The sequence below is a fragment of the Sorghum bicolor genome, chromosome 4, assembly GCF_000003195.3.
Source record: "Sorghum bicolor cultivar BTx623 chromosome 4, Sorghum_bicolor_NCBIv3, whole genome shotgun sequence".
Classification (NCBI taxonomy): domain Eukaryota; kingdom Viridiplantae; phylum Streptophyta; class Magnoliopsida; order Poales; family Poaceae; genus Sorghum; species Sorghum bicolor.
The window spans coordinates 58,862,527-58,876,391 of NC_012873.2; the positions used below are offsets into that span (position 1 = coordinate 58,862,527).

The 13,865-nt window shown below is 41.5% G+C and overlaps 2 protein-coding genes across 2 annotated transcripts; one reads left to right on the top strand and one right to left on the bottom strand.

Moving 5' to 3' along the window:
* LOC8068589 (tyrosine--tRNA ligase 2, cytoplasmic) lies at positions 478-7,430 on the top strand. Its single transcript, XM_021459586.1, has 9 exons — positions 478-515; positions 601-760; positions 1,064-1,344; positions 1,457-1,559; positions 2,458-2,569; positions 2,704-2,765; positions 3,434-3,579; positions 3,898-4,003; positions 7,404-7,430. Exons 1-9 carry the CDS (start codon positions 478-480, stop codon positions 7,428-7,430), a joined length of 1,035 nt encoding a protein of 344 aa, XP_021315261.1.
* On the bottom strand, positions 11,677-13,838 carry LOC8075718 (uncharacterized protein At5g39570). The gene is made up of 2 exons (XM_002454252.2): positions 12,170-13,838; positions 11,677-12,090 (listed from the first exon to the last, which is right to left on the bottom strand). The coding sequence occupies exons 1-2, from the start codon at positions 12,671-12,673 to the stop codon at positions 11,950-11,952; spliced, it is 645 nt and encodes a 214-aa protein (XP_002454297.1). The 5' UTR covers positions 12,674-13,838; the 3' UTR covers positions 11,677-11,949.

Sequence of the window (13,865 nt, forward strand, 5' to 3'; positions counted from 1 at the left end):
TTCTAGATTATACTCCCGGTAGTAGTTACTCCCATGTGTATATCTCTAGATTTAGGGCGTATATTTATTTCGCAAGAATCAGAATTAGGAGAAACTACCCAGGAGGTGATTCTGATCTCTGGTAAAAAGAAAGATAGAACCACTAGAAACGTTTCTACCTAGAATCAGTACTGTCTTTGACTGTAGTCAGGGTTTCTACTTCCTAGTGATTCTGAAGGGAATTGTAGCCGATTCACATATCCAGATGGGCCCAAATACCATGCCATACTTTTTTCTATTTCAGGTTTGACTCTTATATTCACTGGTGCTTTAGCTATCCTGATTCAAATCGCAGTCTTATTAAGCTATAAGCATTGTTCTGCAATGTGATTATGTTTCAACTTGCAATCTAAGCACTGATCTCACTACTCAAAACCTGTTTCTTTCAGGCACACTATTTTGTTTGAACCAAACTGACAGCAATACAGAATTTCAATAATGGATGATCAGTCTGCTTCCAGCATGGTTGCTAATAGGTAACTACATACCTGTTTCAAACCCTTGATTGATGCTGTTCCAAGAGTTATTCTGACTTTATGGGAATTTGATGTTTATTCGTAGCAATAGCATGAAGATGGATTCTGTTGATAGGTTTGCAGTCCTGGCAAGCATAGGGGATGAATGCATAAAGGAAGTTGAAATTCAGGTCTTGCTGAAAGGAAAGGCAACACCTGTTTGTTATGTTTGGTTTGAACCATCTTCCGAGATGACAATAGCTGAGGTATGCAAAATCGTTTATGTTCCCTTGTTCTTTCTTATTGAACTTGCAGTATTTAGCAGTGGCATTTTGGCCAGCTTTACAATATCTTTCATAAATAAACTATTGTGTTGAAACTCTTCTATAGTTATATTTTAGGAGGGGGACTTGTTAGTTACGGTAATATGGCACTGCACCTTCCATTCATGCATTATTCATGCTATTAGTTTCATGGTATTTCAGTGTAAGACTGCTTATTATTGTTCTGTCTGTTCAATTTTCTACCTCAGAATTTGTGGTACAATTTGTAAATTTGTTGTCATGCAGGGAATCATGAAGACAATGTATGTCAATAAGATGGTCAAAGCTGGTTGCACAGTTAAAGTTTTGATGGCCGATCTGTTTGCCCGAAACAAGAAGATTGCATACAATCTAGATCGAGCACGAGCCATCGGTTGCTACAATATTGAGTTGTGGAAAGCACTTGGCATGGATCTTGGTAAAGTGGGGTTTATGTGGTTATCAGATGAATTAAATCACCATCCAGCTGATTATTGGCTACTTGCACTGGATGTCTCCAGGAAAAATGATGTGGATCAGTTATCAAGGTAGTCCCTGTTTTTTTGGTTTCTTCATTTGCAAATACTTCAATTTGGAACTGAACAGTTGGATTTTTTTTTATTTATCAAGCAGGTCAATTTATTATTGTTTACTGTGCAGGTGTCGCAAGAACATGGACATGGAACCGCATGAACTAGAAATTTTTCCTGTGGCTGAGATATTTTACCCTTGCATACAGGTTGCTGCCTTATTAAGCCAGAAGGTTGTTGTTTCTTTATAGCACATTCATATATTATGATAATACATAAATAATAGTTGTACTTCCCTGTAATTTTAGTGATTTACACATAGCTTATTCAATATTGGATATTTTGCTGTGCTTTTAACAAGGTTAACGATTCAAAACTTATGAAATCAGAATATATAGGAACCATATACCCTGTTAGATAATCAGCTGCTCTCCACTCTATTTGTCATTGCAGTACAGAAGTAGTAGCTCCACCATGCGTGACTGTAGCATGTAGTAACACTAGATTGTAGCTAGTATGGCCTTTTAGTTGGTAGTGACATAATACACATTGCTTTGACTTCAATATATGGAGTAGGAGAGGCTGGCTGTTGCCTTAGTTCAGCAAGCACCATTTATTTATGCTTGTTTTTTGTGTGCTCTGTGCTCCTCTTCTATCTCCAGCGCGTCTGTGAGACAAGGGGTGCAAGGCTAAGGCTAGCATGCCTGTTTTTATTACCTTAAGTAAAAGGACTCATGTGCCGCGTGCTACTTTATTCTTGTTGATATGTGGCAAGTGCTTTCATAATTAGTTATTTAGAATGAGATGCACCAGGGATTTTAAAAATGAGTAGCTGATGGAAATGTGGACAGATATGTTGTAGAGGGAAAGTAAATTTCCGAACAGTCCTGGCAAGTTGGTAAAATTATTTATACAAATGTAATGAATTGCATCTGAGAACTATAAAGATTTGGTATTATCAATAGACTGTAGTTTTTAAATACATTTTGAGATAGTTTTGTCAATTTATCTGGAGTTCTATTTTTCAAACATTACTAAAGAAAAGTATGTTTGACCTGAAAAATATGTTTTGTTTTGTGAGAAGCCTAAATGTGTACAATTTTGACCTTGCATTATGTGTTATTTTTGTAGTTACAGGTGGATATGTGGCTCTTAAGTATTGATGATCGAGATGTGGGCAAGTTGGCTAAATTGTATGCAAAGAGAGCAAATAGGGAAAACAATCTAACTATTTTGTTCCACAGTATCTTGATTCAGACCGTTTGTTCTGTTCCATATTATTATCGCTCAATTTGGCTTATACTTGTGCACCAATCCTATCAGAGAGAGACAATTTATCCTTAACTTGATATACAGACATGCTGCCTGGTTTAATAGGATACCCTGAGTTGCATGACAAGGGAGGTTTGGCACAGAATATACTCATGGAAGATGAAGTGGTATGTAGTGTCTTATCTCAACATGGCAGATAGTTGGCTTCTCATGCTATCTCTTTTGAAAGCTAAACATTCAGGATATGTTTCTGAATTCTGAATGCTCATGTTCTTTGCAACATCTGATTATTATCAGCTATAATGCACTAGAACTGTTTAACTCTGACGAAATGAGAATTTTAGTACTTTCTAAGTTTGTACAAGATTTAGTTATCCATGTAGTTTGCATAGTCTAACTGAAAGAGGGGATGGCAAATTGCACATAAAATATATTTGTGAAAAAGAATGTTACAACTAGCTACCTTTGTGTGTTTTACTTCACTGTTTGTGCTGTCTTATAGACTAGTTACCTTTTAGCAATCATCTTGCATTTTTTATTCACTATGCTCTACATGGAAACCATTTTACCATAAAATTATTGAATGTATGAAACAACGATATTAACAACCTTATTTTTCCTATGAGAACTGATGCAGGATTGGTGACATATTTTGGGGATTTGAGTTCAAGCCACAGGATATTCTATCCTTCCATTTCAAACTCGACCTATTCTATCATATAGATTCTTATCACTGTAAATGAACATAGAGATGCATCCAATAGTAGACCTTCAAATTTTGTAGTTTTAGAGGTGATATTTGACTTCTCTTTCATTTGAATTTTTTTGGTTGCAGGATACTTTAAGTTTTAAAATGAGGAGAGTTTTCTGCCCTCTGAATGTAGCATCAGTCAACCCTTGTTTGGAGTATATCAGATATGTAATCCTCCCTTGGTTTGGAACATTTGAGGTAGTTCTGAAGGAAGGGGATGGTGGAAGCAAGTAAGTCTCTCACTCTAGGATTAACCAAAAGCTTCTTTTCTGTTTCCTGTGAAAGTTTAATTTTGTAATTCAGCAATGTCGTATATGATTCAGCATTAGACAAGAATATGCACTCAATATTGCCACACTTTTTTTTTGTACTGTCAAACTCACTGTTCAGCAATCTTGTGACAAATATCTTATAAAGAGTTATATGATTCAGCATTAGACAAGAATATGCACTCAATATTGCCACACTTTTTTTTTGTACCGTCAAACTCACTGTTCAGCAATCTTGTGACAAATATGTTATATTCCATGTTTGTTTTCTTCATACAGGACATTTTCAAGTATGGAAGAACTTATTTTCAGTTATGAAAATGGTGTGATTGATTCTGCAAATGTAAAACTAGCTTTTGGGAGGGCATTGAACAAGATTTTGCAGGTAAACTTTTTGAAGGATTATTTTGTATCAGTCTCACATGTTGGGATAATCAGTGGAGATCTGTGAATATAAAACATAAAAAATGATTTTTGACCAAACAAAGTTGACAAACGATGAAGTCATTTCATGCTGCTGGTGTTTTTATTTGGAGAAAGTCCACTTTATCCATCCAGTTATCATGTATATTTACGTAACACCGTGAACTGATGTGGCAGTACACTGTCTATGCCATCAGCACTATGCCAAATTGGTTTAGGCCTTTAGGGAGTGAAGCGATATGAAATTACAAGCCCAGGGTTTAAGTAGACAAAAAAGAAAAAGAAAAAACAGTTTAGGGCGTTATGAGCTCAAACATGATTTCAAGTTTGTAAAGTGGACTTCTTTCCCTTTTGTTTTCTATAATTATGCCTTTACACAGCACACAATACATGTTCTCAATATAAAATCTAACTCTGTCTACAAGAGCTATTCAGGGCATGCGTTAATATATACAATAGCATCCATTGGTTTTCGCTGGTATGTTCCAATCAACTTAGGAGTAGGATATATGTATATGTTGTGATAGGTTGCTACTTGATCTAGTGTTGAATGTTAATTCTGGAAACTAAATCAATGGTGGATTTTGCTTAAAGCTACTTTATTGTGAAAGCTGACACATGGAAATCCAAATTTGGATTGTTGGACTAGCAATGTAGGTATATATGTTTTCTTTTGAGGTGTATGGTAGGTAATCAAAAGTCTAAAAACAGATTTTACTTTCAAGCTGCTATTTTATTTTTTTAGAGTTAAATGCATCAGCAGCCCCTGAACTTGTCAAGGGGTGTGCCATTAGGTCCACGGACTTTGGAAACATACTTTTGGGTCCCTAAACTTGTTAAATGGTACACCGTACATCTGTAAACATATAAAATGGTTCACTCGAGGTCCATTTTTTGGACCATACCGACCACTGTGGTGCACCACTTAACAAGTTTAGGGATCTAGAACCGCGTTTCAAAGTTCGTGGACCTAGTGGCACCCCTTGACAAGTTCAGGACCACTTGTGCATTGAACTCTTTGTTTTACTCACAATAACCGTACTCTGATGATCTATCACTTGTTTCAAGCCGGTCCATGATCACTTCAGCAGCAACAATGAAGCCAGGGCTTTAATTATCACTGCCGAGGTATATTTTGTTTCAACAATAATGTACATCTGTATTGGTGGTTGAAAAGTTACTATTGATGAGTCAAGTTTAAATTTAGATGGTAAAGCAGAGTAATATTTGTAATGCTAGAATATTCTTGCACTATGCAATGCTGATACTGCTTTTAAGTTTCTTGTTCGTACTGTAACTGTATTCCAAAAGGGTCCAGAACTGGACTTGAATAACATAAATAAACCTAACATAAAAAAGTTGTGGTCACCAAAGCGTTCAAGGTGTATATAAAACCACAGAGAAACAGTTAAGAGACCAAATATGACTTATTGGTTACTGGATAACTCCCCCTAGTGCTGACTGGTTGAACCAGTCCTTTCCTAGATCACCTGGTGGAGGACACTATCACTGGTACATGAAAATAGGGGACCATGGTCTAGAAGGTAACTAAGGGCTACTCATGTTCAGAGGGCATCTTCCCAGTCTTCAGTAAAACAATCTCCTCAAATTTCATGGTTGTGAAAACTAGTAAATTGTTGGAAACTTCAAATATTCTTAGAGATCATACATAGAAAGTTTTTATAATCTTGAAAAACTGCATTAGGAGGTTCTCTTGTGGTCCTATGTTAAGTCCAAACTTGTCATTTGAGACCATAGTTCTCAAGGCGTCGCCTAGGCGACGCCTAGGCGTCCAGGCGCCCCCCCCATCGCCTTGCAGAATGGGCGCCTAGGCGGGCAAGGCGGGCGCCTAGGCGTCCAGGCGCCCCCCCATCGCCGTGCCTCGCCTTTACGCCGTAAGAACTATGTTTGAGACAATGCAAAACAAAAAAATTCAGATGCGTGCTCAGAAGGATAAAACACCTGAATTTTTAGTTATGCATCTGTATTTTATCAATTTTGTTGAAAACTATTTGGAAAAAGTCCAAATTACTCTCCTCAAGTTTATACTAGGAAAATACATCTTGATAATGAAAATACATTGAGTTTAAATTTTGTTAGGTGATAATGAACATCTTGATTTATACTAGGAAAATACATAAAAAATTTTCGTTAGTATGTTGACCTGTTATGACATTAAATAAAAATAGACACTAGAAATACAAAATCGTATGAAAATAATGATGAGAAAATGATAATGTACTATTTTTTAAAATATAAATCATGATGTCCTCTATCACCTCAAATTTTGAGATAAAACTTCAACTTGTATGTGGAGAATGAAAGGACAAATCTTCTTAGGCGGTAAATTGGACCAATTGGAATAATTGAGGTGGCTAAATCAAACCAAAAGTTAGTTTAGGGGGTTATTTTGGGGGTTATCTGGACATTGCATAAACTTGGAGGGAGTAATTTGAACTTTTTCCTTATAAGAATGGGTAGTGGTTTTTCCCATTGTGTTAATACAATCCATAAGACCATGTTCATTGGATCATGTCTCATTGGTTGGACCCAAAAATCAACTGATGGGCAGCAGTTCGACCTTGCATTCTCCCTTGGACTGGGTGGATCAATCGGCGTCCAGTGTCATGCTGTCCCATCCAACGTGCTGTTCCTGGTGGTGCTGCCTCATCCAACATGATAATGTCCACTGCTGTTCAGCACTGATGGGAGCAGAACTCCAAGTTCTGTCTCCGGAGGCTGCAGCTGCAGCTAAGGAGAATGAGCAGCCTGTGACATGGTGCTGATCTCCCTGCCATAGACTCATGCTCTAGAAACATACAACAAAATTTCTTGCACTGGATTAGGTTTCCAAGAGATGCAGTGTCATGGTAGACATGAATTTCTGATATTAATCGAAGCAAACGGTTACTGAATTGCAGGATGTGTGTATCTCAATGTAGACAAGATACTAAACTGTGTACTAACTCATATTATTATTTCTTTTGAATCAGAGATGGTGACTAGCTTGCATAATTTTTCAGTGCATCATATTTCAGTTCATCACTTGTGTGCTTCATGTTTTTCTGTATGGCCAAAGAAAGCACATCACATATATGACGCCGAATCTAGTGCTATCCTATTTAGTCACGCAGATGCTGCTGGAACAGATGTGGCATGTATGATGCTGAAACCATTTGGTCACACAAATGTTGCTAGACCATCTGTTTTGGAACATGCACTGTGTATATGTTGCTAAAAACAGCATGTGATCTACAATCAGTAGATGATGACCGATACATAAAAATATTTTGTTCTGTTTGAGCCTGCACTCGTATAATTTCGTGTGGATGAGCTGTTGATCTTCTGATTGTTATCTGCAGGTTCAGGACAAACGTGAGACTATTTAATGTTGCACATAAGAGCTGCTGGTTAGTGTGGCACGTCGCCATCTTCTGGTTGCGCACGTTTCGGGGCTGTCTTCTAAAGCCAGTGCAAAGCTGTGTAACAGTCTACTAATTGTACCTGATAAAAAAATACTGTCTACTAATTTTATTTTGTAACATTGCACTAATATTTGTGTAACCGCATGCATGAAGGTTTTATTGCGGGCCAAGACATTTTGCGGGAGCCTCTTTTATTAGAAGCTAAAAAGCTACATTTTGTTTAGTGGTATTAGCGGTTTTAGTAACCACTGGTATAAATAGTTATCAGCTGAACCATGGGGTCTATGACTCATTTTTTCTGTAGTGGATAATTATGTGTAGTAGTGTTGTCTTATCTATCTATATCTATACTGTAAATAATCTATGAGCGAACAAATTGAGAATAGTCCATCACCCTTATCTCTCCTACCCATCATAATTCTTATCCGTTAGATCCACTTTAGAATCAAATTCTGTTTTTGCGTTGGAATGTAATGGAAACGAGAATGGCAATGAACCAAGTTATTTCATTGATCTGTGATGTAAACATTCACATTTATACATCCGTACGGATGCCATGGGAAGTGCTCGCAGGCAAACCGCCCATGGTGCTGACGGTTCGTTTGGAATGTAGGAGCGTAGCGGGAGCGGGAATGGTTCCCGTCAGGCGCGGGAGCAGTTCTGTCTTTGATGAGATCAACTTCGTGCTCAAGTATCTTAAGACTCTCTTTACTAGATTTCAGTGTTCCATACCTAGATTTCTTTGATATCTGCCAAGCAGCCCGGTCACAAAAGCCAGGTCTTGGCGTGTGCACACTTGGGCATACTGTAAGCTTCCGATAGCTGAAGCATATGGAACGGCTTGGATGCGATCGCGCTCGAACTTGCTCTTGGGACATTGATGTTCCCCATACTTGTCACCTTTTACTATAGGGAGCAGGTGAAGGTCTACACTTATGCATATTGAATTTCTTCAATATTTTCTCTATATATGCCTCTTGGGATAATCAAAATACCCCTCGACTTCTATCTCGGTGAATCTTTACGCCCAAAACAAAAGAAGCTTCACCTAAATCTTTCATATCAAAATTTGAGGACAAAAATCTCTTGGTTTCCTGCTGCAGAGTGACATCACTACTGGCTAGTAGAATGTCATCTACATACAGTACTAGGAAAATGTATTTCCCATTCTTAAACTTTGCATATACTCAATTGTCCTCAACGTTCTCTTTAAACCCAAACTTTCTAATTGTCTTATCAAACTTCAAATACCACTGTCTGGATGCTTGCTTCAATCCATAAATGGATTTCTTTAGGCGACAACCCATTCTTTCTTTGTCTGTCACAACAAAACCTTTTGGTTGTGCCATGTACACTCTTTCTTCAAGATCCCCATTGAGGAATGCAGTTTTTACATCCATTTGATGCAATTCTAGATCAAAATGTGCCACTAGGGCCATTATGATTCTAAAAGAGTCCTTGCTCGAGACGGGAGAGAATGTTTCATTATAATCTATCCCTTCTCCCTAAGTAAAACCCTTGGCTACCAGTCTTGCTTTGTACCTTTCTATGTTCCCTTTGGAGTCACGTTTCACCTTGTAGACCCATTTGTAGCCTACTGTTTTGGCTCCTTCAGGAATTTCCTCTAGGTCCCAAACTTTATTGGTACTCATAGACTTTAATTCATCTTTCATGGCTTCTTGCCACTTAGATGCTTCAGTGCTCCTCATGGCTTCTTCAAATGAAGTGGGTTCATCCTCCATCTGAACTTCTTCGCATTCATAGACTATATAGTCATCTGGAATAGGAGACTTTCTCGCTCTTTGAGGTCTGCCAGAAGTTTCTGCTACTGGCATTTCTCCTTGAGGTTGCTCTTGTTGAGACTGCTGTTCTTCGACTATGGGTTCATTCGGCTCCTGAAGGACAGGTTCCGAATTAGCCATAGGCGAAAAAGCAAGCAGGTGTTGTCACTACTGGTGTAGATCCAACAACAACAGGTATCGTGAAGTAGGGTTCTTGCACCATGGGAATGGGCATGAACACCCGCTTCTCTTCAAGGGTAATTTCTGGCGCTGCCTTGCTCCCCCTGATCATCTGATCTTCTAGAAAACTGGCGTGTCTCGTTTCCACAAACTTGGTATGTCTACCAGGGCAGTAGAAACGATAACCTTTCAACTTTTCTGGATAGCCAATAAAATGACAACTTACTGTTTTGGGGTCTAGCTTTCCTATGTTTGGGTTAAATACTTTTGCTTCAGTAGGGCTCCCCCAGACACACAGATGGTTGACTGAGGGTTTCCTACCGGTCCACAACTCATACGGTGTTTTAAGTACAGACTTGCTTGGAACTCTGTTGAGAATATGAATGGCGGTTTTTAAGGCCTCCATCCACAAACTCAGGGGCACACATTATGATAATTTTACTCTAAAAGTTATATACCCCAACTTATGTAACCTATTGATCCAAATAACCGCTAACTTAACTTCTATAATCTAGCTTGTAATAATCCATCTTTTACAAGTGAGCTTCGGGTATCCAAACAAGGCCTTATCCAGGCTAGGCTTCGGTAGGGTAGGTCTTCCCTATTTGGTTAGGGCTCATATGTAAGCTATTACTATCCTCAAAGCAAAGCTAGCCTACACCACACTATACAACTCTCTATCAAGACAAACCAAACAAAAATTGCATTGCCTTTGTTTAGATTGAATTAAGACTATGATGCACAACCTCTAATGCAATGTAATACTGATGTGAATAACAAAGTGTACCCTTTGTTTCCCATGCATATCAAGCTTCACGACATACGCGGGATGGGTTACATACATTTCCTCACACATTAGGGGTGCATGCAGGGGGGAGTTCCAACCCAGAAACAAGGTGGTTTCTATTGGCACTAATTAGGATACCAACTAAACAAAATGATGATGTGCCATTTGAAGGAAAAGTGAGAAGAAAATAGTTTCTTATACAAGAAACTGTCTACACAAGAACTGAGATATAAAAAGCATGATAGATGAATGATATGATAGGAGAGAGAGAGAGAAGACATTGAATAAAATCATCCCATAGTTTTTAGACCGGACTGCTCACGCTTTTCAATGTAAATCCAATGGATGAGAGAGTGAGAGCATGTCCCCTTTAGGGCAGAAAAAACTTTACTGCTAAATTAAAGGTTCTCTTCTCTTCTAAAGTTATATAATCCCTCGCTTTCTCTTATGCGCATGTATGTGCCTTCGCCCTCAGGGCATGCTCACAAAAGGCGCATACGTAGAAGCAAACAACCTCAAGTGTCCTCAGCTCACATCTGATCACCATACTCTGCATGCACATTGTGCCCTCTGCCACATTGCGAGCACGACCGCGCCCGCGCGCGGGTGCGGTCCGAGGCATGCATGGAGTATAGGCCGGCGGCGCGCCGCAGAGCATTGTCGTATGATACCCTGATGGCGACGTCACGCGCTGGACATTGCATGGTGGCCATCGGCAGTCAGCACTGCTCATCATATGCGGCTCCGATTCGGCTTGCGCTCTCCTACTCTGTATCCTCTCTCTTTCCACTTGTAAATGAGCACCGTGGCGGGCACAGCTAGCTCTAAGGGCACTCACAATGCAGACTCTATCATAGAGTCTAAAGTTATTTATTACCTCGAACAATGTGGACTTGGAGTCTAAATAAGACTTGGAGTCTTATTTTTTCTACCTCTTTCTTCAATAAATATGCTGCCACATCAGCAAAATACCATAAATAATATGTAGTTAATTGTCTTGGACTCTGTGATAGAGTTTTGCATTGTGAGTGCCCTAAGTACTGTCTGTTTGGTTGTTGTGAGATAAAAACACTACTAAATAGTTGGCAGTGCTTTCTGTCATTGCTTATCGGCCAAACGAAAAACCACGCCCACCCAATGCTTTCCAGCTCAAAACAAGCTAGGATGAGCAACTTAAATTCCCCGTACCGTCTCTACGTAACTAGGCAGCATTGCCAATACGGTACAACGACTTACCACGGGGAGCTTCAGGTTCACACAGTAGCTGTCCTCGGTATAAAATTAAACTACTTCAATAGTATTTTTCAAACAATATTTTTTTCTCATAATATTTCAGCATCAGGCAAATTTCAGCGAAAGGAACAGGAAATTAGGATTGGAAAATTGATGTATGTTAGCGAAGAATGCAAGTTGATCTATAGCAGCTATGATCGAAGAACAGCACCTGTGCAGCTGCAGCATGTCATTTATGACGTTTTTTTTACTGTGAACCTGAAAATCAACAGTATTATTTTGTTCAAAGAACAATCGTCGTCACAAGTAACCGAGTATACAGGTTATCGGAGCAGTAAAAAGCTGAAGAACAAAAACAAGAAAAAAAAAGTAGTAGGCGTCACTTGAAAAGCAAGACTGTATGTTCAATCTATCCCAGCCTTGCTTATTTACTACCGTAAGGGAGATGCAGCTCGAGGGGATGATAACGCATGATTAGTGTATGTATATGAGACTGAAGGGCTCAATCATCGTAGTCGTGGCGGCGGCGGTTGTTCTTCTCGTAACGCTTCTTCTTGTCATCGTCATCGGAGTCGTCGTCGTCCTTCTTCTTGTAACGTGGTTTTCTCTTGTCGTCGTCGTCATCCGACTCGTCGTCGTGTCCCTGTAATTTCACGTTTAAAACGGCCCACGTATAAAACGGCCCAGATTACGAGTTTTAAGGCCCATCGGCCTACGCTCACTTTCTTCTTCCGGCCGTAGCCGGGCTTCCTGTCGTCGTCGTCGTCGTCTCCGTACGCCGGCTTCGGCTTCCGGTACGCCTGCTGCTCGTGGTCGTGGTCGTCCCCGTACGCCGGCTTCGGCTTCCGGTACGCCTGCTGCTCGTCATCGTCGTCGTGTCCCTTCCTCCCGTAGCCGTGGGTCTCCTCCTTATGAGGCTGATGAGGCCGCCCGGACACCGCGTACCCGCCGCCGCCGCCTCCACCGTACCCTGCAGCTGACCCGTGGGACTCCTCGGCGCCGCCGGGCCTCCGGCCTCCGTGCTGCGCCTGCTGGGGACGGTCGTACGAGGAGGCGGAGGAGGTTGCGGTGGAGATCGGGTAGCATGTCTCCTCGGAGGGCGGCAGCGGGCGACCGAAGGTGAGCGCGATGTCGTAGCCGCCGCCGTAGGGGGTGGGGTCGTACTCGTCGAAGTCAGCCACCTCGTCCGCCCTCCCGCCTCCCCAGAACACGCCCGCCGCCGCCATCGTCGCGCGCTCCGCTAATTCTGCTGCCTGCTCACCGTCGATCGGCGCCGTCTGCTAATCCCCGTGCGGAGGTGGTGTCTGTGCGTGGTCGGGTTGGGGCCCGATCGATCTCGGGTTAATTAGCGCGGTGTCCATGCTTGGCACGGAGACGGCGTACGTGCGTGCGACGTTTGCGGAGTTTTCGTGGCTGGGAATTGGTCAGATGGGAGCGGGAGCGGGAGCGCTGGCAGCGCGCGCTTGCATGGTGCCGATCGACGTGCGGGCGTGCGCGCTCGGGCTCCACTGTTCAATCACGACGGATGGTGACAGGCGAAGCCGCGAAGGCAACCAAACCAAGCGGCCGAGTGTGGAGGACAGGAAGCCGGATGGACGTCACGGTTTTTCCTGCCGAGTGTGGAGGACAGGAAGCTCAAGATGGCAATGGGGACCCGAAATCCGATTCCCCGTAGGGAATTCCTCTACTGGGGATCGGAGATGTGAGAGATTTACTCCCCACGGAGAGACTAATGGTGAAAATTCTCTCCCCATCGGGTCTGGCGGGTTCGGGGATGTTCTCTATTTCCCCGTACCCGAAACCCGCGTACCCGCCCCGTTAATTAATAAATACAAATATATAGAATATGGATGCAGAGGAACTATGATTGAGAAATTAAGAATGTGACTAGTTGTATGTTATGATTATGATGTGTGTATGAACTTTAGATCACAATTGATAACCATGTCTTAGTCATGCTTATTGTTCTATTGCCTTTATCTTGTTTAGTGTCGGGTACGGGGATCCCCATCGGGGACCAATTCCCCGCGGGGAACGAGGATGGGAGAAAAATGTTCCTCAATGGCCTTCGCGGGGACGGGGACGGGGAAATTTCCCCCCCGCGGGGACGGAGATGGTGGGTCAATCCCCGACGAGGAATTCCCCATTGCCATCTTGACAGGAAGCCGCGAAGGCAACCAAACCAAGCGGCCGAGATTTTTTTCCTCACTGTGGATAGAAGGGGGTGCATACTGCATACAGTCAGAAAAGAGAAGCATAGGCCACATCTCTAAATACGTTCCGACGACCGACCAGGAACCACCCACATCGTGACCTGCCGTACTTCCAAATGACCGAATCAATCAACAGCACTCGCTCAAAATCGGAAAAGAGCTACAGTCGTACAGCAGATCGAGATCAACTTGATGCGAGCGCCAT